The sequence below is a fragment of the Porites lutea genome, chromosome 6 (assembly GCF_958299795.1).
Source record: "Porites lutea chromosome 6, jaPorLute2.1, whole genome shotgun sequence".
Lineage (NCBI taxonomy): Eukaryota > Metazoa > Cnidaria > Anthozoa > Scleractinia > Poritidae > Porites > Porites lutea.
Window position 1 is genome coordinate 9,263,056 of NC_133206.1, and position 26,565 is coordinate 9,289,620.

At 40.1% G+C, this 26,565-nt stretch overlaps 3 protein-coding genes and 1 pseudogene across 3 annotated transcripts in view; 3 read left to right on the forward strand and 1 right to left on the reverse strand.

Moving 5' to 3' along the window:
* LOC140941648 (uncharacterized) overlaps positions 1-26,565 on the forward strand; it is a 563,750-nt gene that overhangs the window by 464,079 nt on the left and 73,106 nt on the right. The window lies entirely within an intron of this gene.
* Positions 1-26,565, forward strand: part of LOC140940625 (low-density lipoprotein receptor-related protein 6-like) — a 50,268-nt gene that overhangs the window by 8,981 nt on the left and 14,722 nt on the right. The window contains exons 2-5 of the mRNA XM_073389615.1: positions 11,952-12,360; positions 19,610-20,028; positions 25,548-25,676; positions 26,123-26,323. Of these exons, the coding sequence (XP_073245716.1) occupies positions 11,952-12,360; positions 19,610-20,028; positions 25,548-25,676; positions 26,123-26,323 (1,158 nt within the window). The remainder of the gene's footprint in view (positions 1-11,951; positions 12,361-19,609; positions 20,029-25,547; positions 25,677-26,122; positions 26,324-26,565) is intronic.
* LOC140940627 (uncharacterized) lies at positions 15,673-16,523 on the reverse strand (annotated as a pseudogene).
* Positions 23,707-24,369, forward strand: LOC140941646 (uncharacterized). Its single transcript, XM_073390666.1, has one exon. The coding sequence runs from the start codon at positions 23,780-23,782 to the stop codon at positions 24,356-24,358; it is 579 nt and encodes a 192-aa protein (XP_073246767.1). The 5' UTR covers positions 23,707-23,779; the 3' UTR covers positions 24,359-24,369.

Here is a 26,565-nt window from a genome sequence, read left to right on the forward strand (position 1 = left end):
ACTCCTGCAAATCATTCCTAAATATTAACGTTTATTCATTTCATTGCTGCATGATTAAGTATTGGGAAAAGGTACAGTCATTGCCAGGGAAAATCGAGCTGCAATTTGCAAGAAAACGGCCTGACAAAGTTCGTGTGTAACTCCAAATCAATTTTTCTTATCTATTCCATATTATAAACCAGCGCAGGTTAATCAAGTCTTTTGCTATCTACCAATAATATAATAGAAGGTTCATTTTGTTTGTATGTCATTACATTCGTAGTTTTCCTTGTCCTATCCGCACGCCTGGAACAGACTACGTCGAAACACGTTTGCAAATTCTTTTGGAACATTAACTCGCAGTATTTCGAAGTAACAGAATTGAACAGAACGTTAAAAGCCGCCAATCGCTAATCACCTCCAAAGTATCATGAAGTAAAGCTTGGCTTGTTAACATGTATTTGGACATTGTTTTTCGTTCTTTTTCTACTTTTTCTTGGAATCATTGTCATAGCGCAAAAAACTAAATTCGGTTACCGCTCTTGTGCAAAATTTTTTTTTATAGTGGCATCGTAAGCTGTAGAACACGCGCATTGTACTTTCTCATGTGACTCATAAGACAAGAATTTTAGCTAAATGCAATAAAATACACTTCTCGTAGGACGGGATAAGCATAAATACTCAGTACCACCCTCTCCCCCCTCGCCCTAAAGGTTAGTGAAATCCCTAATCTCGTACCCAGATCTCTTGCTGACAAAGCCAAAGGCGAGATCTGGCCCCAGTTGTCGCGTTGAATTTGATGTTAAAAAGGTAAAAAAGAACACAAAAAATAGTTTATTCATACTTAAGATGTGCTCATAACCACGTTTTGATAGAAACAAACTTCACGGCTCTGTCAAATTCCTTGTTTAACACGTCAAAAATTGAGGATTTATTTATATAAGTCTGGTGGACATGAAAGTATGGACAACTACAGAACTACAGACCAATCTCCATATTGCCGGTTATGTCGAAAATTACGGAGAAAGCTGTCAACGTTCAATTACAACGGTACCTACAGAGGTTTGACCTTTTGAGTCAATTTCAGGCAGGGTTAGACAACACCATTCAACGGAGGGTGCTGTGATCTATATTGCAGAGTCGGGAAAGCTAACAGATGTTTTCTTTATTGAACTAAGGAAGGCCTTTGATCCTGTGCCGCACAGTAAACTCTTATCCAAATTGAAAAGATTTGGCTTTGGAGAAAATTCTATTAATTGGTTTACAAGCTATCTATCCGACAGATTTCAAGCTGTCTTCCTGGATAACGAGTTGTCGAGTCCCTTTGCCGTCCTAAGTGGAGTCCCTCAAGGGAGTATCCTTGGTCCGGTTTTATTAATGATCTACCTTCCTATGTTGATGTCTGTAAAGTTATAATGTATGCTGATGACAGAGTTACTTTTTCTCAGCTCCACTTATATCGCAAATTGAGTTACAGTTAAATTTGAAACTGATTAATCTGCTGAGTGGCTGTCTACAAATAAAGTGAATTTAAAGAAGACTGAGTTCTTGATTTTTGGCACCCACCAAAGACTGTCGCCAAGACATCGATGGGGCTCATATAACTTTGGGAGGACAATCTGTGAAACACTGTGATGCCTTTAAGTACCTAGGCGTAGTTTTGGGCAACCATCTTTCGTTTAATTTGCATATTTACTATAGGAAGAAGAAAGTTTCTAAAACACTGGGGATGTTCTCAACAATCAGGAACGGAGAGATTCAAGAGGTACTCTTCCTGGCCCTCCTTAAGGCGCGCTATTGCTATCCTGATAGCCAAGGTGAAATCGCTGAAAGAAAGAAACACCAGTGACAAGCCATCTCAGAGTGTTCATTACCAACACCAATCCCCTGATGTGATCGATCGAGCTGCGAAGGTTATCATCAAGGCAGTCCAGAGAGAAGCCTTCAAGGAAGAGTTTGAAGTTATTGCTCAAAGTTCGTCTGAAAATGATAGCAGCCGTAACGAAGCCAAAGCGAGAAAGAAGTCCCTGAAGAAATCGACTCTGTACCAGTTAGACCCCTACGTCGACGATGCAGGTATACTGAGAGTAGGCGGCCGCCTTCGTCAGACCAACTTGAGTTTCAACGAAAAGCACCCAGTGCTGTTACCTAAAGGGCACCACGTGTCAATGCTAATATTGCGCTACTACCACGAGCAAGTACATCACCAGGGACGTCAGATTACCCATGGAGCCCTGCGAAACGCCGAGTACTAGCTCGTAGGCGGTCACGGAGCTGTAGCTAGCCTGGTCGGCTCATGCTTCACGTGCAGAAGGCTACGACGTCCTATGCTGGAGTAAAAGATGGCAGACTTACCTCCAGAAAGAGCAGAGATTGGGCCGCCTTTTACCAACGTAGGGTTCGATGTGTTTGGACCTTGGACAGTATAGACAAGAAGGACTAGAGGAGGAGTAGCACTTAACAAACGCTGGGGCATAGTTTTTACAATTTTGGTCAGCATAGCGATCCACATCGAGCTCCTGGAGACGATGGACGCCAGTTCATTCATATGTGCCCTAAGACGGTTCTTTTCCATACGAGAACCGGCACTAAGGCTGAGATGCGACCAAGGCAGCAATTTCGTAGGAGCAAAGACGGAGTTAGATGAATCCTTAGCCGAAATGGATAAGCAGGCAGTGGAGAAGTATCTAACCGAACAAGGCTGCGAATGGCAATTCAATCCACCGCACGCGTCCCATTTCAGCGGAGTCTGGGAACGTCAAAAAGGCACAATTCGGCGCACCCTGGACGCCATGCTGTTAGAGACAAGAGCACAGAAACTGACCCACGAGCTACTCGTTACCCTGATGTCCGAGGTGACCGCCATAGTTAACTCCCGTCCCACAACAGCCATACCGACCGACACAGACGAACCTCTCCCGCTAACACCATCGATGTTGCTGACTCAGAAGACACGACCACTTGGTCCTCTCCCAGGCAAGTTCGTGTCACAGGACGTCTATGCTCGCCGGAGATGGAGAAAGGTACAATACCTGGCGGACCAGTTTTGGACCAGGTGGAGACGAGAATACATCCAGAACTTACAACTGAAGACGAAGTGGAACAGGGAGCACCCAATCTAGCGGTCGGCGACATCGTGATGATGAAAGACGAGCAGCCCACAGGAACAATTGGCCATTGGGCAGAGTAGTTCATGCGAGCAGAAGTGAGGACGAAAGGGTTCGAAAGGCAACCGTGTTGATCTGCAGAGATGGACAGAGAAACACCTACGAACTACCAATCTGTACGCTGATACTTCTGGTTCCCTCCGATAACAATCCTGTCCGCTGAGAGGAACTAACATAGAGCAAGGATCCATGCAGATCCTTGGGCGAGGAGTGTTACGCGAGTCACGCTCGTTTCCGTTTGAGTTAATCATTGTTGCAATTGATTCACTGACTGTTTAAGTAATGTAATAGGATAGGTTAAATTAGGCACGCGGAGTTAAGAGATTGATCCTTTCATCTGTTGGAGTAACCTTTTCTTTTGATTTTGCCGTTTCTTTTACGCATCGCTAGGAGTTGGACAGCGTAAGTGATTGTGATTTTAAATGTTTATTCGTTTTATTCGTTAGTTTTCGAATTCTAGCCGCATTTTTATTGTAATCTTCGATCTTGTTGTAGTTTTTCCACCACGTGCCATAAGAGTCAATGCAATGAATAAAGAATCAAGTTAATTTTACAATTGTGGCATTGAGGTTGCAACGGCGTTTCTCGAACGACCCACTACGTCGTACTCGGGATCGCGACAATGATTGAGAAATAAAAATCAATCAGCGGGATTAAAACTAAAAAATTAATTTTTCTTTTGTTCATGATTGTGACTTGCTTGCCGCCACGTTCAGTACAATCCACAGATCGACACAAACGAAAAATCATGCAGCTTTGCCTTTGGCACGTTCAGATCTATCGCAGTCAGCTAAAACTTGGTATAAAATTTCACAACACGGTATTACAGGTACCTTTCTCTCTCAGCTTTTTGTTTTTGCTTGTGCTCAGTTTCCCATAACGTTTTTTTTAAAAAAAAAGGAGAAAAGAAAAATCCAACAAACAACAAACTTCAAACTGGTCTGATCGAAGTAGTGAGATTTCACTCGAATGCCGGGGATGAATGAAAAAAAGGCACTCACCGCGTCCTTGCACGTGATTACTTTAGTGACTGCTGATTGGTACGGTTCTGACAGTTCCTGGCTTATTTCTCAAATAAAGATTATCGAAACCATGAAACTGTTCTCAGCGAAACTACTAGGACCAAATTAGGCACTAAAATCGCTTGATTTTTTAAAGTTCAGCGAAGCGAGTGAACAACAGAGAATCAAACATAGCCAGAGGTCGAAGTTATTCATAACAATTCAATTTATACCTTTAAAAGGTTGCGCTGTGTTCCCTTGAAAACCCCCAAATTTTGTGATCCTGCCAGCCGCTCCTAAGTAAGGGTTCCCTGTCCGTTATAGAATTTTCATCATGTGACCATGACCTCGTGAACTATTGTTTTGACGCCAAATATGCCGATATTATGTGGTCACGTTCAGGTCTATACCCTGGGGAGGCTTTCCATAGATGGTTTTTCTTTCGCGCGAGTAACTCAATTTAATCTGGAGTTGATCTTTAGTAAGTTGGATTCCGGATTCCAATCTTTAATAAGATTCCGAATTCTTAGTGCTGGATTCCGGATTCCAAAGCCCAGGATTCCGGATCCCACAAGCAAAAAATTCCTGGATTCCGGAATCCGAAATCCCTTACATGGGGCGAAATTTTTTAATAAGTGAAAGACAACAACGTGTCAGGTTGAGTGGACAATACTCTTCTATGAGAACTATAATGAAGGGTGTCTTCCAGAGATCAACTTTGGGTCTCATTCTTTTTAGTATTTTCATGAATGACCTGTCTTATGCTATAGATGAATGCACATTATTCACGTATGCCGATAACACTCAACTGTTTAAGTCTGCGGAAAATATTGACCAGGTTGAACATGCCATTAATGCCGATCTGAATCAAAGGCTACTAGGAGCGAGCTCATAGATGAATTGAATTAGTGTAGAAAAGGCAGTTCAATAATCAAAGAAAAACATATAAATGTTTTTGGACGCTTCATTGTGTACGGACTTGGCAAAATACAGCGTGACTCGAAGTATTCGATTGCATGTGCACATGAATATTCTAGAAACTTATTATCAGCCCAGCATTTCTAACGTATTTCTACTTATAACGAAAAGATCACTTTAAGCAAGTATTAACGCTTTTTAGTTGTTAAATAATGAGGAGTATGTCCAGGATCGATGTTGTTAGCAAAAATTTGCTAGCAAATGTTTTTTGATGTGACTGTCAAACACTTTCCGAACGATAGTGCACTTTCTTGTAAAATAGCTAAATTTTACATAAGCCCGAGTTTTATTTAAACCGTGGTTTTAAACAACATTTTAATGGACCTCGAAGGTTTCTTATAAGTGCGATGCTTTTAAATAAATGTTTCCATATGCTGTTCACAAAGAGTACGTGACGGTTTGTTTTTGTAGTACGAACTAATAATCACAGAATTCAGGCGTTTATGGTTAAATTAAACTGCTTCAGAACGCGCTTTTGCTAAATACTAGCTAAAAATTACTGTAATCAAACGGACTAAGCTCGAAGCTGTTCGTGCTCTGACCTAGCTAAGTAATTTAAAGGCAGTCAAAGTATCTGATTTCCTTTCTCTACCTGAATATTCTAGAAACTTGTTTATACCAGCGCAGCATTTTCTGTACAAATTACATAGCACAAATGAATGGAATCATCGACAAACAAAAGCATACTGGGCAAAGATCACCTAAGAGTTCAAGCAAAATAGCGTAACGCTTGTTGGTTCTAAAACCTGTGCTTCTAGTTGACACAACATTATTTCATTCCCTGTTTGCATACGAAGACAAATCGTCGAATGGATTCCTCCAAATAATTGAATAAACCGCAGTAGATACTCCTCAATGTCGCTTTAACAATTCTACGACCGTTTTTTTTTTTTTTTTTTTGCTATATAGGCTCTTTGACTTATTCGCTTTTCGCTGAACGAAATCCCATCGCGGTCGTCGTTCACACTCCTGTCGATCGCATCTTCTCCTGATCAAGTTATATCGGGAACAAATGTGCACAATTCGTCCAAATGTACAGCAATGATCCACGCTCAATTATTTCAATGTCCTTTTAACAATTCCTAGTCCATTTCTTGCAGATGATATTGTCAGTTTTCTTTAGAATATCTCCATTATACAAACCCCATCTCTATAATGTGTCGGGAAAAATCTACGCTTTACCAGTACCCTCTAGAATACGCCAAACATATGCACAAAAGGCACTTGGAACAAAAGTAATACTAAGTAAGGGAGGTAAGAGTTAAGTGTTTAATCTGGCTTAAATGAATAAATTAATGAGAATCGAGTGAGTGAGTGAGTGAGTGAGTGAGTGAGTGAGTGAGTGATCGAGTGCCATTCAAGTGCTTCCAAAAGCCAATGGCACGACTACGTCATCCATGAGCTGAAAAGGTTGATGAGTGGTATGAATTCAATCAAACAAGAGAAATCATTCAAAATATAAAGCAATTACTTTTGGAGGGGTCGAGAGAAATCCTGTGTTGGCCTGTGAAGGAGCCGTTATCCCTGTTCAAGACGAACTGGAACTCCTTGGCGTCACTCCCGATAGTAAGCCTAAATTTGAGGGCCAGATTCGTAAAATCTGTCGCAAAGTTAGTCAACAGGTTGCTGTTCTCAATCATCTGAAGAAAATATTGCCTTTTGAATTGAGGACAGATACATATCGTGCTTTCAATGCACCGCATTTTAATTACTGTTCAGAGCCGTGGCATCACTGCGGCAAAAGAGGTTCCGGCAAACCTTAAAAAAAAACAATGACCCGTAACAAGTCAACCACGTACGAGACGTTGCTTAAATAACTAAACCTGATGTCCCCACTTAATCAAATAATTGTTCAAATGGCCACCGGTGTTTACAAAGCTGTCCATGGGTATAAAGTCTCCAAAAGGAATAGAAGAGCTATTGCATGAACGATAAACTAATTATAATCTTTGAAGAAAACACATCCTCGAGCTGCTTAAAGTTTATCCTTCTATGGACTTAAATAGTGGCGTTATACTGCAGCTAAGATTTGGAACGCTCCTCCGGATCAGTTTCGTGCCGCTAATAAAATCGGAACATTTAAGAAGTTGATGTCAAAGTTGGATTTCTCAAATTTTACATTTTAATCGTGTAAATAGATGTAAATACACTTTGCTTATAGCTTTTATAACATAATGAAATAATCTTGTGATCTACTTTTAGTTTTAATAATTTAATTTTAACTGTGAATATGTTTTTACATAGGTTTTTAATGAGAAATCTTCTTTTTCTATTATTATTATTATTATTATTATTATTATTATTATTACTAGAAGTTTTCATTGAGAAGGGAAGTGCTACCGTTAGTTGCGATGCGAATAGAACAAAGACAGTTTGTAGAACAGTTGAACATATGAATTCTTTTTTATTAAAGTTAATAAATTAGACTTGCTGGCATTATGAAACACTCAGAGTGTAATATAAAAAATGAACCGATCACGATGACAAATATGCTTACATTCATATAACTCGCTGAGGTTTCAATACCATTTTGTAATTCATTTTAATAATACACGAAATTCTAAAACAACAGCAGAGCTAATAGGCTATTTCTTCATCGAACAATCATCGTACACAGGATGAGATGAGTTGCGAACAAATAACGTAAAGGCCAAAACTTGTATATTCACAGGTCAGGTAGATGTAAAGCACATGCCGTTCACTTATGTAACTTACAATCCTGATTCCCGAGATAACAATCTGTGTGACAAAAGAATACTCGTTGTAACTAATCTTGAAACCTAGATTAAAAAAAATAAACCTAAAAAAAGGTTCCGCACAATACTTCTTGAACTGTTCTTACCGTTTAGGACGTTTAAAAAGAAAGCAAACATCCGATAAACTACGATTTCTGCACAGATCTTACATGAGAGCAAAACAAAATGGGGGGTTGCTCCCAAGAGAAAAACAGGCGCGGCAGCTAAGCACTTGCTTAAGCAAACCGCTCACTGCACAGCGTTGCAGTCACAGATTGATTGAACCATCGAACCATGCAACCATTGAACGAAAAATCTCAAATCGCTCAAGAATATGGTCTGCTGCCGGCTGATGCCCGTCAGCAATTATATTTATTTATTTTCCGTGGCATGTCTGTAAAGTAGCTAATTAGCTGAGAATATTGACCACGTTAAATAAAGATTATTGTATTGTACACCTTTTGCTGTTCATTACGAGAAAATACGCAATCATCTGTGTGAAACGGCGACCAATATTTTTGTATGTATATGTATATTTTTCTCTTTTGTATGCCCAATGACGCAAATGAATGCCCAAAAATGTTATTGAATGTTGATTAAAATGCAAAAATCGTTATTGAATCTGATTTATGCGCAAATGTTCGCCTTTTCGCGCTGATGAACGTAACTTCGCGCTGTTGGTCGCCATTTCACGCAAATGAATCGTATTTTCTCGTAATGAACAGCAAAAGGTGTATTTATTGTGGTCAGCTTTCCGCGAGCAAGATGGTAAGATCGACGGGTTTTTGATTTAGCGTCGAAATCTTTTAATTTTTGCCTCTTTTCGTCGCGGTTTTTTCATTTTTTCGTTGTTTTCGTTAAATTAGGGCTGTGTACGTTACACGTGAGGAGTTAGAGAAGATCTTATTACTGAAAATTGAACCTATCGAAAACTCGCTGAACTTTAATGGCGACGAGTTCAAGAAGTTGCTAAGTCGGGTGGAGACGCGCGAGAAGACAGCTACTAATTTATTTTATTCCAATCTTAGTCTGACTGAACTAGAGGTTGTTCTTGACAATAATCTGAAATTTGTCTCTAGTTGGATTATGGCAAACCTGCTCTTATTAAATGTCGACAAGACAAACTTCAACAAGTCACGTAGTCAAATTATTAGTTGCCAAAAGGGAGATTAAACAAGACAAATTTATTAAATATTTAGGATTACATATTAACTCACACCTTAGTTGGAAGTTCCACATTTTGCATATTAAGCGCTGTATTGGAATTATTGTTTATTGTTTATTGTTTATTGTTTTGTTTGCCAAAAATTATACAAATCAAATAAAATCTAATTACTTAAACTCTCATGGCGAGGAAGCCCAAGAGAAGCCACCGGGCTTATAAGGAATGGGCTCCCTCAGTTAGATAATTAGAAAAAAATATTATCATAATTACACATGGGAAAATCAATGGCAGAGCTAGAGTAAATCTTAAAATAAGTATATTAGATAGTCGTACTAATCATAGTTCTAGGCTAAAAAAAGCAAGATGACAAAAAGAAAAAAAAAACAAAACAAATGAAAATAAAAGAGCAAAGGAAGATATATATATATATATAAAGTCGTTTTCTGAGTAGAACGTATTTCGTAGAGCGCTCGACTCAATTGATTGAGGAGCATCAGCTATAACTTCACAGAAGTTCAGGTTTCACGAGTTATCATCGTTTTATTGCTACAGAACTGTTTCGTATGGTGCAAGGACCACACTCATTAGGCAATTTTGACGACTGAATTGTTGGAATTGGAAGGCTGGCAGTTAAATGCGAAAATTTAAATGGTTGCTATGGTAGATGCGTTACATTCAGGTTATATGAAACTGTTGAGAGGGTTGCTAGGTAACAAAAACATTATATAAGGGGAATTATCTGTCGTTATAAAAAATGTGATATAAGCGGCCTTTAAGCTACGTTACTCTAAAGTTTCCAAGTACATATCGATTTCTGTGGGGGCATGAACTTGCTAATTCGTTTCTTCTGTTGAGGCTACACAGTTCTTTTTTACAGATGATTATGAACTTTTCATACAGGCAAAGACTACATTTTTTGTTAATTTTGCTGTAGGGTTTACATTTCTTAAGAATTTTCCATTTAATCTGAAACGGTTTGTTTTCGTTTTGTAAGTTCCAAACATATTTTGAGAGTTTGTTTCGTTTCTTCTTTTCGAGTGTCGAAAGGATGTTTTGTGGTTCCTGTAACGTTCCTTAAAGTTTGTGGCTAGTCCAACGTAGGTTTCAGTAGCTGTCTCAGTAGGAACCGTGGCTTGATAGATGACGTTAGTTTGAAGGCATTTTCCTTCTAATGGGCAATCAGACTTTTTCCTACAATTGCAGGTGTCGGGTTGCGGTGTTGGGGCATTTGCATTGGAAAGAACGTGTTTGTTGTGTGACGATATGATGGATTTCATATTTGGCATACATGAGTAGCTTAGCTTGAGAGTGTGTCTGTTGAAGATCTTGTAGAGTGGATGTTTTTTCTGGAAGCATTTATCGACGATGCGGAGGAACTTTCTGCCTTCCAATTCCAACAATTCAGTCGTCAAAATAGCCTGATGAGTGTGGTCCTTGCACCATACGAAACAGTTCTGTAGCAATAAAACGATGATTACTCGTGAAACCTGAACTTCTGTGAAGTTATATTATATATATATATATATATATATATATATATATATATATATATATATAAATTACTATCGGTAATACTTTCTAAAATTAGGTACTTTGTCAGCCAACAAGTCCTTGTTCAGTTATACTACACACTTATTTATCCTTTTTTGACTTATAGCTTAATTAGCTGGGGAAATACATAACCAACTTCTCTACAGCCTCTTATCACTTTACAGAAAAAAGCAGTTAGAATAATAACCTTTTCTGATTTTAACTCTCATTCTAGTCCTCTCTTTCGCAAGTTGGGGCTAATATAATATTTAATATATTTAGACAGTGTTCTTTTTATGCATTATAGACTTCCACGTGCTTTCAATAATTTCTTTAAAAGCATTAATAAAGTATATCAATATGCAACCAGACTGGCCTCTAAGAAGTCTTATTATTTACCGAAAGCTAGGGCGAATTATGGAATATTTAATATCCGTTTCAGTGGGCTTACTCTGGAATGCTATTAAAGAAGATCTAAAATCAGCGAATCGTTTTCGCTTTAAAAAGGTTTTAAAAGAATCTGTCATCTCCAAATATTGATTGGTGTACTTTATATGCAGCTAATTGTGTGCACAGCCGTTGCTTTGTCTTGCTTCTTTGTTTATTCGTTTGTGTATTTGTTTATTTATTACAGCTTAAATATTTTTTCTTTGTGTGTTTTTGTTTTTTAATAAGAACTTTGATATCTAGTTACTTTCCAGCATGGCCCAGCCACTCAGCGCGATTAGCTTTTGCTATTTCTAAGTGGCTGTGCTCTCTTTTTTTTTCACAATTATTTACTTTTTATGACTCTACACTTTTGTATCAAGAGCACAATAAAGATTGTTGTGTGTTGTTGTATGTTACAAGAGTGCGCAGAATACCCGTAATGGCCACGCAAAGTTTCGATGAATACGCTCTGAATGTTGAGTTCACTATTTTACACTTCAAATTTACCTTTTGGTTTGATCCCATTTGCGAGATATTTAAACCTGAGATATACTTAATTCCAGGCTTTCTACATAAACACAGTGGAGCGATGGGTTAACCTGGTGTCAGAGTACGTGATTTGCGAATAATCGTTTTTTCCATACGTGCATCTTTTAGGAAAAGATGTAGGCTTATGTTATCTGTTTATTTACAGAGCATTTAGCAAATCCTCGGAGAACATTTGCAATTAATTAGGAGAGGGTAATGATGCCCGTTTATAGAAACTTTGCTGATGTATTCTTCCTTTGAGTTTTGTGTCTGGAATATGTGAAATTTTGGAGATAACTTTATTAGACGTGCGTTCATAAAAGCAAAATCAAAATTGATTGCCTCTGCTTTCGATTCGATTAACAATGCAGAACTTGGTATCTTCAGTTAATTCATACTTCTTTTAAGCTAACAGGTTTCTTTCTTTTCTGACTCACAGCTTATTCACCAAGGCTTTTATTTGTCAATCGAACGGATATTAGAACAGTTTGGACGACTAGCAAGAACCAAAATGAAACTATCATTGTTAACGGTTTGGACAATGCCATCGCAGTGGACTTTCATTATACAAAGGGATTTATATTTTGGACCGACGTTACCTTGGAAAAAATCAAGCGAATTCGCGTCTCTACAGGAATAATCGAGGATGTTGTTTCGGTGGGTTTGGGAAAACCCCAAGGACTCGCTGTAGATTGGATTGCAGGAAAACTGTATTGGACCGATTGTAGAGATGCTGAATGGGAAACAAATAGAATAGAGGTCGCCAATTTAGATGGATCTAATCGTAAAGTTCTCTTTTGGAGAGACTTGGGTCTTCCAAGGGCAATTGCTGTCGATCCGTTATTGGGGTAAGTGTGACTAATTTTTCTATTGCTAACTTAAATACATCGAGTTTGGTTGATTGAATATACTTCATGCTGAAATATGCTGCGATTTGCGGAATGGTGCTAGTGTTCATGAAATGCTGGTTATGATTTCGAGAAAGGTTTTCCAATGGCTTTCACTTTAAGCGATAAATTCAGGTCGTAAGGATTCAAGAGGTAAGTTAATGAACTATGCAACAATTAAAAATACATTAGGCTCTGAGCTTTAGTGAACAAACACTAATCTATCACCATTTTGGTCACCCCACCACTGCATTTTTGTGTAGGTTTTTGCGATTTTCTGCTGGCTTATTAGATACTGAAAAATCTGCTTAATCATAAACATGTAGCTGGAACATATTCCAAGATTTAAGATAAAATTCTGAGCCCTTGAGATCCCTCTCATCATTCATCCTGGAACTTGAAGATACTTTTGTGTTGTTTTTATCTGACCCTCGTGTCATTTTATAGCCTGGAACCATCTTATATTGCACTAAAAAAGGAAGAGAAAATGTTGTATTATAATTCTGCAGAGACCGTGTGGTTTTAATAATGTGCTTTGGAAAAAATGTTAGTGTGCAATTTTCAGAGGAACAATTAGAACCCTTGAAAGTTAATTGTTTTTCAAAGAGATTTTTTCCTTCTGTGCCGCTAATGAGTGACTACGGACCTGTGAAACAACACAAGTAGCGGCTTTCCTTTCTGTCAGAAAATCTTTTAAAGTACAAGTGTTATCAGGTTCCAAAATGGCGGTCGCTCGGATCGATCTGGGGAGAGCGGCGTGGAAACTAGGCATCGGGGGCCGGCGGCAGGATCATTCTGCGTTTACATATGGTAATCGTGTGCGATCATGCCTCAAAATTGCCTTGTTCCATACTGTACTAAGAAAGTGTATGAGGAAAATGGCGTGAAAATCTCTTTTCATATAAAGTTTCCAGACGACGAAGGTGTGTTCAGGCAATGGATTGTTGCAATACGAAGAGATATAGGGTAAATTTTCAAGCGACAGAAAACTAGCGAGTTTGCTCTCGCCACTTTAAGCCAGCAGATTACATCCGTTTGCTTACAGGTCGCAAGAAAACATTAAAATCTGCTGTCCCATCCGTATTTCCTTGGACGAAAGGTTCGCCGGCGAAAAGAAGACCGCCAAAGCATAGAAGTTCGATCAAGGAAAAAAGCCCGAAGAAAACCTCCGAAACGACAACGATAAGCGACAGCAGCAATTCCACGTGTGTGTCAATTACTCCTGTAGATCCCCGGGAAAATCAGGAGTCTCCCGATCTTGAGAATTTCGACAATTCTTCTGCTGAAGAGCTGCTGGACGACCACGAAGAAAAGCTTCGTAATTTGGAATCTGAAAAGGCTAAGCTAGAAGGAAAAATCAAACAACTCACGATGGAAATAGAACGGCTATCTGCTAAGAACAATTCGTTGCAAGCAAAGGTATTTAGCATAGACAGATTTATCACGTCAGACAAAGATTTGTCGTTCTATACCGGATTTCCCAATGCTAGCGTTTTGGAAAGTATTCTTCGGTACTTAAATCCTGGGAAAGGAGGTGAGAACATAAACTATTGGCATTCATCCACAGATGATATGAAAAATGTGAATCAGGAAGGTGATAGGGATGCCCCTAAACAAGGAGGGCCAAGGCAACTGAGCCCAAGGGAGGAACTTTTTTTAACTCTGTGCCGTCTAATACAGGGCTTTAAAGAGGAGCATTTGAGTCATTTGTATGGTATTTCTCAAGCAACTGTCAGTCGAATTGTAATTTCTTGGATTAATTTTTTGTTTCTAAAGTTCAGCACCATTCTTATATGGCCCTCTATAAGGAAAAAGTTGAAGAGCACATGCCTGCTGACTTTAAGGAGAAATACCCTTCTACCAGGGTCATAATTGACTGTACTGAAATCCGCTGCCAAATTCCCAAGAGTCTTCTTTTTAACAGTGAGCTTTTTAGCTCATACAAAAATCACACTACTCTGAAGGTTCTGGTTGGCATCTCACCTGGGGGTGCCATAACATTCATCAGTCAACTATACACAGGCCATATTTCAAATAGAGAAATTGTTATGCTCTCAGGATTTCTAAATTTACCTTTTGCAAGAGGAGACTCCGTAATGGCAGATAAAGGGTTTACTGTGCAGGATCTTCTTCCCCTTGGTGTCTGCCTTAACATCCCTCCTTTCCTTGGAAGCAAAGGTCAAATTACACCAGAGGAAGTTGTGCAAACACAACAAATTGCCTCCCTTCGAATTCATGTGGAACGTGCAATCAATAAGATAAAGAACTTCCACATATGGGACAGTGTAGTACCATTTACTCTGTTCAGTGTTGTCAATCAAATGTGGTGTGTGTGTGCTTTTTTGTGCAATTTTCAAAATTGCATCATAAGCACATAGATACAGCTAATGATTTTTTTCTCATATCAACCAACTTATTGTATATTGTTTGCTCTCATAGTTAGAGGGTGATTGGAAATTTATGAATTATTTTCAATGGAACAGTAATATTATACCTTAAAACTTTTAAGTCAAACCTTACCCGGTTTAACCTAGTATTTACTTGTTTCTATTTTAGTAGGGTGTTATTCTTTTCTTTGCTGTTATTTTCTTGGGAATAATAATAATAATAATAATAATAATAACAACAACAGTTTCTTTTATCAATCAATGAACAGTAAATAGTGCAATACTATATTTTTTCCAATCCTGAAATAATGTTTTCTCTGCACTATACTCAACATTGCCAAGAAAGGACTGGCTGTCAAAAGAAAGAAAAAAGGGAAAATAGCCCTAAAAAATAGATTATCTGACATTATTTTAAACTCTTTTAGGCTGTTATTTCCACTTTTTTCTTTCTAGGGCTGTCACCTAGGGCAAGAGGCTGGGGATTTCCCCTTGTTACTATGAGCACGAACCCCAGCTACATTGAGAGGAAACAAAAGAAAAAAATTAAATAGGATGTGCACTGACGGACTTACCCTCCTAATTTCTCAAGTGGACCGAGCTAAGTGAATCTGTCTATAACCGGCTGTCGTTTATACAACTGAGCTCCCTTTTGAAGCTCTAGCCTACTTAATATAAACTTGAAAGCTTAGTGACTGCCCTGGGTTTATAACTACAAAATCCCAAAACAATATTTTATGATCTCCTTTTTTAACTGCAAGAAACGATGGTTTACTCTATTCTCGCTTAAAGTTGACCGACTTTTAAAAAATGTAGGGCTCAGCTTAGAGTATCACTAAGTTACACTATTTGCCAACAACACTAAAAGAATAAAATACGTGGAACATTATTAAACTGCAGCCACCGGAAGAAAATGTTTAAAGTAATAGCAACAGAGTCTGTCACAGAGTCGATTCCAATGTTCTTGATCAAACTTGATCTTCTCAACGCTTAACACTTTGCTTGTATAAACAATAAAGTCACACCACTGTGCACCTGTTAATCCCAATAAGACCTTGCACTTAATCATAATACACATGTCCTTTCTTTAATGTGGGCGTACCATCCTTATTTTCCAAAAAGAAGCCAGGATCCTCACAGGCATCAAGGGGGGAGACACTAAACTTTGAGGAGGGACTTTTCACTTCTCCAATTCCGAAGTTGTCTTTGCAGCTTAGGTCAACCACTTTTGCATCTGGTGAGCAACCTAAAATTGGGATCTTAGGTGAAACAAAGAGACCACTCTTGACTACTTTCACAGGCTTTCCTATTTTTCGCACGTATTTTTCATACTCTTTTAAAGCAACTGGCTCATATTTTCAGCCATGTTCCACAGCAGCTGATGTGAATTCCTTTTGTGCTAAAAGATCATTTACAAACTTGTCACTTGTCACGTCCGGGTCGACCAGAAGATGATCGGTTTTGGCATTCAAATACTCATTCACGCCGTGAAAGAACAGAGCGAATTAGGCGCTTACCTTTAAGGTCCCTTAGCAACGACAAATTGCGACGCAAAACAAATATCACTTACCGCTTGCAAAGTTGTGCTTTGGTGATTAAACCTTTACGAGAATCACCACGGCACTTTAACCAAAATTGAAGCTCGCTATTTTTCAACCGATTCGGATCCCGGACGTTCAAAGAACCGCCAGGAATGTCTTCTTCTGATAAATACGATGGACCATACGCGAAGGACGCCATAATTTTTATGTTTGACTTGACCCTCGATGCCTCGTTTCCGCGTGGCTCTCCCCAGATCATACCGCGCGACCGCCATTTTGGAATTAGGTGTATTTAGAGAAGACTTTGTTAATGGTCTTGAACAATAGGAAAGCCTTACATTTCATTTGACCTTTTCTTAAATCAGAACCCAATGAATGTTTTGTTAATTATCCATTGTTACTGAAGATTTATTTACACTGCCTAATAACAGAGTGCAAATTTAATGTCCTAAATTACTACCTTGTTTGATTTGATATGAATTCAGACTCGTGACTACGTGTAGCCTGTGTTTGAGTTTAAAGTTTCAGAGCTGGTTGGTTGGTCGTGTTATTTTTTACAAATTTAAATGCAAGCTCATGAAGGCAGTTTGTTATAATTTTCAAAATTGCCTAGAGGTGACAGGTTGTTTTTACAATATGTAAAATGTATACAGTGGAACCAGGTTAATACGGACACCAAGGGGACATGCCATAGTGTCCGTATTACTATTCCGGGTGTCTGTATTAAGCGGACTCTCAGAGAAAACGTCAGGAACACATGTTTTATCGATATAAAGACCAAAGCAGACAGTTTTACGAGACAACGTTGTTTAATTTCTTAACTGTAACAGTTATAGGCCACATTCCATTTCACCTTGCGAACACCAAAAACCGCACTGGTATAGTCACTCATTTTATTTCAAAGTCTACCAACCAAGGATCGGCAGAAGTATTTGGAGAGGCACTCAATCGGGGTGGAGGTCTTGGTATGGAAGTTGTGTGTACATTTTTGATGTCCTCGGAAACACGTAGATTTACTTGAACAATTACTAGACGTTAGCTGAACAACCCAGCAAAACGAGCGGAGGATGATCCTGGTACAGCGCGCAGCAAGCAAACAACGTCAAAGAGGAAGAAGGTTAAGAGCAATGGCTGCAACAAAAAGCCAAGGAAGTGAAACGTGTGTAACAGGAGGCAGAAAACTTTATTAAAGGACTATACGTAGTACAACGGTCAAACACCGGAAGAAAGACAGACTGTTCAAAATCAAATATGTCACGCTACTTTGTTACTGTTTTTCTTAGTACTGTAAAAATAAAATTTTATTCACCCGTAAAAATCTGCCATTATTTGAACAGGATACAATGTCTACAATTATCAAATAATTGTGTCAATGAAAATAGTCAGTGTGCAGATAACCAGTGTCCGTAAAGCGGGGTTGACAATATATGAGAGTTTGATCGGGACACAGGAAAGTGTCCGTTGTCCATATTAACCGGTGTCCGTATAAAGCGGGTTAATTTTAGAGAAAATATATGAGCTTTTTGTCGGGACAAGCGAAACTGTCCGTATTAAGTGGGTGTCCGTAGAGCGGGGTTCTATTGCAGTACGGTAATGCCGTGAATTACTTTATAAAACTAAGAGTGGATTTATTTACAAGATATGTATATAGCCGTCACATTTGCCCGATGAATCTTCATTGTATTTAAGTTTAAAAACGATTAAAAAAAAGACAAACAAACAAACAAATACGATGACAACATGCGGTAGTATTCTTCAAATAAATCAACCCTAATCGAAAATGATGTATGTAAGAAACTGATGAGAAGGGGCACTGTTACGAAAACCGCCACAAAATTGAGTCCTCTCCAACGATAACACCGAGCATAGACAAACTCAAGAAAACACGTATAATAAAAAAAATAATGCTCTAAACGTTTATTAAAACAATACTCCCAAAACTCCACGATTTTAAGATTAACTAAGCGTTTCTATAATTATTCTCGTTTCACTAAACAATTAAAACGGGATAATTATTCTAATTTCTGAAGAATAATGCGATATTACTTTTGATAATTATTCTAAATTCTAAAGACTAATGCGATATTACTTTTTTTACACAAAATACACAGCGATTTTTGAACTACTTAGTCTACAACATATTTTCAAATTATCTTTTTCGAACACGCAGTAATAGTTCCCTTTTTAGTTCACCTTACGTATAAAACAGAGTTCCTCGTCTTTCCTTTAGTCCAGCCAGCCGCGACTCCTTCCGAACACAACACCACTTTTACTTGATCTCCAAACCTCCAAACTCCAGTAGCCGCCTTTCTCTTATATCTGTCACAGACTTGCTCCGGCTTCGGTCTCCCGGTCTGCCGCTGCTCTCTAGCCTAGTTCAGTTTGGTTTTCCGCAACCGTACGTTCTTGGAGAGATGTTATGTAACGCACTGACTTCTTGGAGAGATGTTACAGTGTCCACAATACTTCTCCTCCTCTCTCAACTTTTACAGCACATCAAACTGCTTTCCCCCGACAAAATGACTTCTTTTGCCGTGAAGTTAAAAGGGACGCCTCTGCTGAAGGGATTTCGGGAGAACGGTTTGTGCTTCAAGGTCTCTCTCTTACAGTCTGTCTGAACGCGCCCTTCGCACTGACTTTTTAGTGACGCGGCTCCTTCTTAATATCTAAAACTTCCAAATCCCATGCAAAATGCAAGGTGTGGCAAAAAAGGGACTGTTGTAAAAGGTCCGATCTAGTGATTAACGGCTTACAACTAATAGAACGGCTTACAATGAATATTTTACCCAATTAGTTATATAACGAACAATAAAGTACCAACTGCAACAATAAAAGTTACGCAGTAGCGTACACGGCAAAAAAAAATACTTAAACAAAAAAAATTAACATAAAAGAAGTAACTATTATCAATTAGGCGTTCTATGACAGGCACATGTGTACTTGCATTAATATAGTGGACCACCATATCACTGTGCTTATTTCAGAGAAAGCAGCCACTAATCTCTTGGCAGAACTTAGCCTCGTAACAGTACTTTCCTTAACAAAGTGGTTTTTCCCTATAATGGCTGCCTCACAATTCGTTTTTTAAATACTTTCAAGTTAAAACAAAGTTAATAAAAATGAAAAAATCTACTTGGTTACATTTAAAAACATGAAGAAGGATCAGTGTTTTTGGTATTGTTTGTGCCTATTGTTAATTCCAGCCAGGATTATTGTTAAAACAATCTTTATGAAGGGTAGTGTCATAGTCTGACCTCTCATTTCTTTTGATTTTATTTTTTCTAGGTACATGTTTTGGACAGACTGGGGTGAAGACCCCAAAATAGAGCGAGCTGAAATGGACAGCTCAAATCGCCGGGTTATTATCCGAAAAAATATTCACTGGCCCAATGGGCTAACAATAGACTACAGTGTACAGAAGATATACTGGACAGATGCAAATTTATATTATATAGACAAGGCCAATTATGATGGCACAAATCGCGAGAGCATATTCAGGTCTTCTAGACAATGTATATTGGGACATCCTTTTGCTCTTACATTGTACGAAAATAAAATATATTGGACAGACTGGAAAACAAGAGAAATTCACTCGACAAATAAGAACAATGGACTGCGGTGTCCAGTTATTGTACCAAATACTGTTTCTCCAATGGACATTCGTGCCTATGAACCTAAGAGGCAGATGCCTAGACCTCATTTTGGTGAGTTTAATTTCAACTCTTGTTGTCTTGCTCATTTGTTTTCCTTGAGGTTTCGTGTCGATCATTATGCTGAGAGCTGTGTACCAATGACCAGTTTATTACCTTAATCTCTTTAATGTGCCTTGTGACACATACAAATGTAAGGTCTTAATGACCGGTTTATGCTAGTACATAATGTACTGTATGGGTGCCAAAATGGTTCAAATAAGCCCTTTCCTAACCTTTCACATTATTTGCTATCAATTTTGTTATTTAAGACCATGCAACAGTTAGCTAAGGTTGACATTAATAGAATTACTGTTGGTAAGTCTGTTGTGAACACAAAGCCAGTTGTCAGAAATCTGGTGTCCTGGTTTGATTCTCAGCTTGGTATACAGTCTACTCATATTAGCAAGCTCTGTAGCTCAGCCTTCTGTCATCTACACAACGAGTCATCAGTCGTATTCGCAAGTTCCTAAGCCCCCAGGAAACTAAGACCTTAGCGCATGCATTGTCACTTCTCGCGTTGGCTACTGTAATAGCCTTTTGTATGGTCTACCTGTACCTGCCTTGCAGCTTAACAAGGTTTAGCCTGTTTTTAGCCCTGCAGCAAGGCTTGTTTGGTGTGCTTCCGCCATATTACACCATTGATGTATGAGCTACATTGGCTTCTGTTATAGCAGTGCATTCATTTTAAGACTTTGTTATTTGCAATCAAGGCTATCCATGGCATAGCCCCTACATGCATTTACAACTTAGTTTCTCTGAAATCACAAGGCACATATTACCTCAGATTGTCTGGTGGGATTTTGCTACCATTGCCAACATTTAGAACTAAGGTCACATGAGGCGATAGGTCCTTCCAGGTGGCGGCGCCCAAGTTATGGAATGCACTACCACGCGAGCTTTGCGACATTCCATACTTACATACTTTTAAACACCATCTCAAGATGTACCTTTTTTAGTTCGTTTATAGTGAAATGAATTTTGATTAGTTATACTTAGATTTTTTGCAGTATTGTAGATATATATTAATTCTTTTTATTTATTTTTTTTCATATGTAAATAGGGTTTTAATGCTTTTATTGCCAATGTAATGCGCATTTGGTCATTTTTATGAATACTCGTACAATGTATGTGATTAAATTATTATTATTATTATTATTATTATTATTATTAATGTAGCTAAATGTGATTTAGGCAAGATTAATCTCGAGCTAATGCTGCCAGCGGTCTCGCCCAGTTTGCACATGTTCTGTGGGGGCGCCCCTTTGGAGTTCGCAGGGGCAAACTACGTACAGCCTTGCTTTCTAGCGATCGTTGCGATCAATGCTTTTGTGAGCGAATCTATGCGGATTCATTAGCATCTTTCCGTCATGCCTCGTTTAACTCAAAACAGTCAAGCGACGCCACTCGTCGAGGTTGAATCCGATGGTAATCGTCCGTCTTCGTGCGATGTTTTCGGTGTGTCTGCGAGCAATGCTTCGCCCCCTGGGGATGCCAATGCCTCTGCTGCCACGAATTAACCATCTCAACCGTCCCTGGAGTTTCTGGCTACGGTTGTGCAAGCTGTTAAGGCTGCTCTGGCAGCGGAACAGGCTTCGGTACCTTGCTCAGCTTCTACGGTCCTGGCAAACCAAGGCCAATCTTCGTCGACCGCTTGCCCGTCCAGTGCAGTGGCCTTTGGGAGCGTTCCCTCGCTGCTATCTGCACAAGGTAGGCCAGCTTTTTTTGTTCGTACTTTTGTGTCGACCTTTTTGCCCCCGACCCCCTCGCATTCACTGTCCATTTCCAGCATGGCGACCACGTCCTCCCTGGAAAGCGTTTCATCTGCTGCCACGTTACCCGAGGCCAACATTTCGTCAGCGACTTCGTTTCCCGTGCTGAACCAGCCCTTCATTGTCGGTCCTGGCTTCTCCCCCGTTCCTGCGAAAGTAGTCGGCCAAGTGATGGCGGGGAAGTTCATTTACTTGGGCGATCTGCTTCCGTCGACTGTTGCGTCTGCCGAACCCGAGCCTCAGCTGCTGTTTGACGGTCGTCTTGTGCTGACCTCTACTCCGAAGAAGCCTAAACGCCGCGTTGAGGACATCACCACTTGGATGGAGGCTTTCTCAGTCTATTGCCTTATAATGATCTCCTTCTTCCCGCACCGCTCACGAGACCTATTGCAGTATAAACTACTCATCCTGAGGACATACCGTCAGTTTAGCGGGAGCATGCTGCAGCTGCTAATGTCGTTGACTGGTCGTCCATAAACGTCCAACTATTCAACTTCCATGCTGCGGGAGCCTCGGCTCGTGGACCCAATGTCTCCTCGACTGACTCATCAGAACCAGCTGGAGCAAGTGCCTCTCAGATTCTGTGCAAGTCGTGGAACAAAGGTCGTTGTGTGGCCCCATATGCCTCATGGCGTTTTGCCCACCGCTGTTCCAGCTGCTCTGGTGCACATCGTGCTGTCAACTACCCAGGGTCAGAGCCAGCCCAGCCCCCAGTCAAGTCTAGCCGCCGCTCGCGATCCCCGTCCCGTTCCTCCAGCAAGTCTCGGCCAACGTGAACTCTCCTTTTTTGGACTTAGTGTTTGCTGTCTGTTGCTAGTTGGTACTTCCTATCTTTAATAACATAGAAAGAATAAACAGTTCTTTTATGATATGCTATTGTATGATATTGTCTGTTTCCTTTTCATATTGCCACTCCCCCGGTGTCGGAAATAACTTCCCTCAAGGTGGACCAGTTTGCCTGGGAATTACGACATCATCCGAATCGGCAGCTATGTAACGTTGTATTGGATGGACTGCTGAACGGTTTCAAGCTCGGTTTTCAGCCTGCGCTTTCACTAAAATCAGCTTAGAAACACAAACCCTTAGCCTACCAGCAGCCCTTAGTCATTGATGAGTACTTGGCCCATGAGGTTTCCCTGGGTAGATTGGCATGGGGTCAATTTCTGGCTTTTTCCAGGTAATACGCCTACTGCAGGTGTGGAAGTTTCCTCTGATGCAGCTGGTTCACTGGGCTTTGGTGCGTATTTAGAGGGCATGTGGTTTACTGGTTCTTGGATGTCCTCACAGCGAGAACAGTCCATTGGTTATAAGGAACTCTTTCCAGTGGTCGTCTCTGCTCATGTTTGGGGCCATCATTGGTGCAGGCGGCATGTTCTGTTTCGATTGGACAACGACAGTGTGGTGCACATTCTGAATGCTAGGACATCTAAAGTGCCATGTCTTATGCATTTTCTCCGTTCCTTGCTACTGGCCGCTGCCCGTCATAGTTTTTCGTTCTCTACCCAACATATTCCTGGAGTCACTAATTCGATAGCTGATGCCCTTTCTCGCTTTCATTAGCAGGACTTTGGCCGTTTGGCTCCGGAGGCTCATCGTCACCCAACTCCCATTCCATCGCAAGACCTCATCTCCCCACTTTAGAAGCACAGTGCTCTTCCTATTTGGCTCAGGGTCTAGCAGCATCTACCCGCAAGTCATATGCTACAGCTCAGTCCCAGTTCTTGTTCTTCTGCATTCAGTTAGGCAGGATCTACTCGTCTAGGTCTCCCTGCCCGGCAGATGAATGGACGCTCTGCTTATTTGCTACGTTTTTGGCCGCTTCTCTTCAGCACTCTTCCATCAAAGTGTATCTCTTAGGGGTGAGAGCTCTTCATATCGAACAAGGTTTTACGGATCCTCTTCACAACTGTCTTCGATTGCAGCGTGTCATTCGTGGCATCAAACGCACTCAGGGCTCCCCTTCATCTAGTCGTTTACCAATTACAGATGACCTCATGCTAGTCATTTGGAAGTCCTTAAATTTGCAGCTCCCTGATCATTGTATGTTTTGGGGGGCATGCACGCTGGGGTATTTTGGGTTTCTATGGTCCGCGGAATTCACGGCCCCTTCTTTTGCAAGTTTCTCCCCTTCGGTTCATTTGGGCGTGCAGGACTCCAGCAGAGCTCCCTCGTGCATCCGCCTGACTATCAAGGCTTCAAAGACGGATCCGTTCCGCAAGGGCTGCTCCATTCATATTGGCCTTGGCAAGTATCCCCTATGCGCTGTTCACGCGTTACTGGCCTACTTGGCTATCAGGGGTGATGGGCCGGGCCCTCTGTTTCTTTGTCAAAACGGGCAACCTCTCTCGCGTACTCTACTCACCAACTGGCTTCGGCAAATTATGGCCTCTTCTGGAATTTCTGGTAATTTTTCAAGCCACAGCTTCCGAATAGGCGCAGCCACCGTTGCTGGCCGCAATGGTATTCCAGGTCATTTAATTCAGGAGCTGGGGCGATGGAAAAGCAATGCCTTTCAGTCTTACATCAGAACTCCATCTGCGGACTTAGCATCTCTTTCTCAGAAGCTGGCGTGATTGGCCTTTGCTTGCCAAGGTGGTCTTCGTAGCTCATCTTCTGCGATCGTTGCGATCAATGCTTTTGTGAGCGAATCTTTGCGGATTCATTAGCCCCACCCTCCCTTCCCAGAGGGCTACTTGATTTCTGAGGTAAGTATCGGGTTAGGTAAGTATTTCCACTGGACTAGTTTCAGTGTGACGGTGCCTGTTAGCAGCTGCTACTGGTGGTTCCCGCTTGCCGGGTTGCCATGGAGACTTCCCTGCGGTGCCTGAATTACCTCGGGCCCTTCCCCGCTAACTTTTAAGGCACCAGGTCCCAAGTTCATCAATTAGCGATGAGTTTAGTTATTATTATTATTATTATTATTATTTTATTTAGGCATTTGTTTACGGTTGTCTGTGACAATGAATGGCAATAAGAGTGGACTTGGATTGAACTCGAAAAAGCCGGGCTAGTGTTTTCACGTTTTAGTTCTTTGCCTTCAAAAATAAAAAAAAGGTATTAGGGTGATTTCAGCACAGAATTGACTTAAAACAGTCATACTGTCGTGACATACATGTAGCCTCTTAATTTAACCAGTAAACCAATTTCTATTTGTTTGGCAGATGAGACTAGATGTCCGAAAATTTGCAAACATATATTGACAATGGTAATTTTATGAAAAAAATTGATGGACTGCTAGGGTTGTGGTCCAGGTACATTTTCCATTGATACGTAGATTTTACTTTGTTATTCAAACAGCCATAAAGTCGCACTGTTAGGAGTGGAAAACCTCCCCCTACTCTCATCTCTGAGTATGAGTGTGAAAAGCAATGATGATGCATGATGATGATGCTAATCATAATTTGGCCTCTATGGCAGAGATGTAAGGGAATGTGGGTAGTAGTAATAATAATAATACTTTAATCATCCTAATTTTCCTTTAGGGTGTTTTCAGGGATAATGAAACAAATATTTAAATGAAACATCAAATGGTTAAAAATTCCAATTCAATGGAGGCAAACCAGTTGGCTGTTTTACAAGCGTGGCCAAGAATTTGAACTTTGGACTACCAAGAACAAATCCAGCTAGGGGTCAGAGCGGGACTTGAGCTTGGGGCCTCCGAATTACAACTCCAGATCGGAGAGCTCTAACCACTCATCCACGGATTCATAAAGGTTTGGAATTTTACCATTTTGAGATAACTACTCTGCCTACTTATTACAGGTGATAACCCATGCAATTCAAGTACCAATGGAGGATGCAGCCATTTATGTTTATTGAACAGGAATGGTCATTTATGTGCCTGCCCAACTGGGGTAAAGCTTCTTCAAGATGCCAGAACATGTGAGCAAGGTAAGAATTGTTTTAAGCTAGCCAATCATTTGGATATTGCAGCTTGTTTGGTCATCATATTACTACTACAGCTTGAAATGCAGGTACATTTTTCAGGTGAGGAAGCACTTACTGGTAGTATCCTACAGGTAATCACCCTCTTTGATTTTCAAAGAAGTGAAGAAGAGAACTCTAGCTGTTCTATTCCCTGCCTACTAATTACATATACGCAGCAACCTGAAAACTTATTGATAACCCTGATTTGCTCTAAGAGCACGACAACTTTGCAGTTAGTTTTTTTTTTCTTTTGTTACAATATAAAGTGCTCCAGCTTTTTTGTTTGCTGCTACTGTCAACTAAAACCACACCTCTGAAGATGAAGGAAAAACTCACAAATTTCAGTTTTAATAGGTGAAAGGGTTCCTACATAAACTTCCAGTACTTCATTTAGATTCATTTTGTTACAGGTCCTGTACACTTCCTATTATTGGCACGTAAAGTGGATATACGGCGTATTTCACTTGACACACCTGACCTCACTGATGTTGTTGTGCCAGTTTCTGGTCTACGACATGCAGTTGCCATTGATTTTGATCCAGTGGATAAATTTGTCTATTGGAGCGATGATGAAAAGCTTGAAATTAAGAAATCCAAAATGAATGGAACAGGTATTCTGCACATTACTTTCTCATTGTGTGGTCTTTTATATATAATACGCATTTCGTCACAGATCAAACTTGATGAAAAGATTCCAGTATAACATGATTTTGTAAGTAGTATACAATGTGAGTGGTTCAGTGCTCCAAGCTGTCACCTTTTTGGTTGCCATGACAAGTTGAAAAAGTTTGAGTGACTAAAACTGCAACAAAAGTTACCAATTTGGCAACCGGTGTTTGCAGTCATGAGCGAT

Coding starts and splice junctions, on each gene's coding strand:
- LOC140941646 (XM_073390666.1), top strand. CDS start 23,780: ATGCTAGTCATTTGGAAGTCCTTAAATTTGCAGCTCCCTGATCATTGT.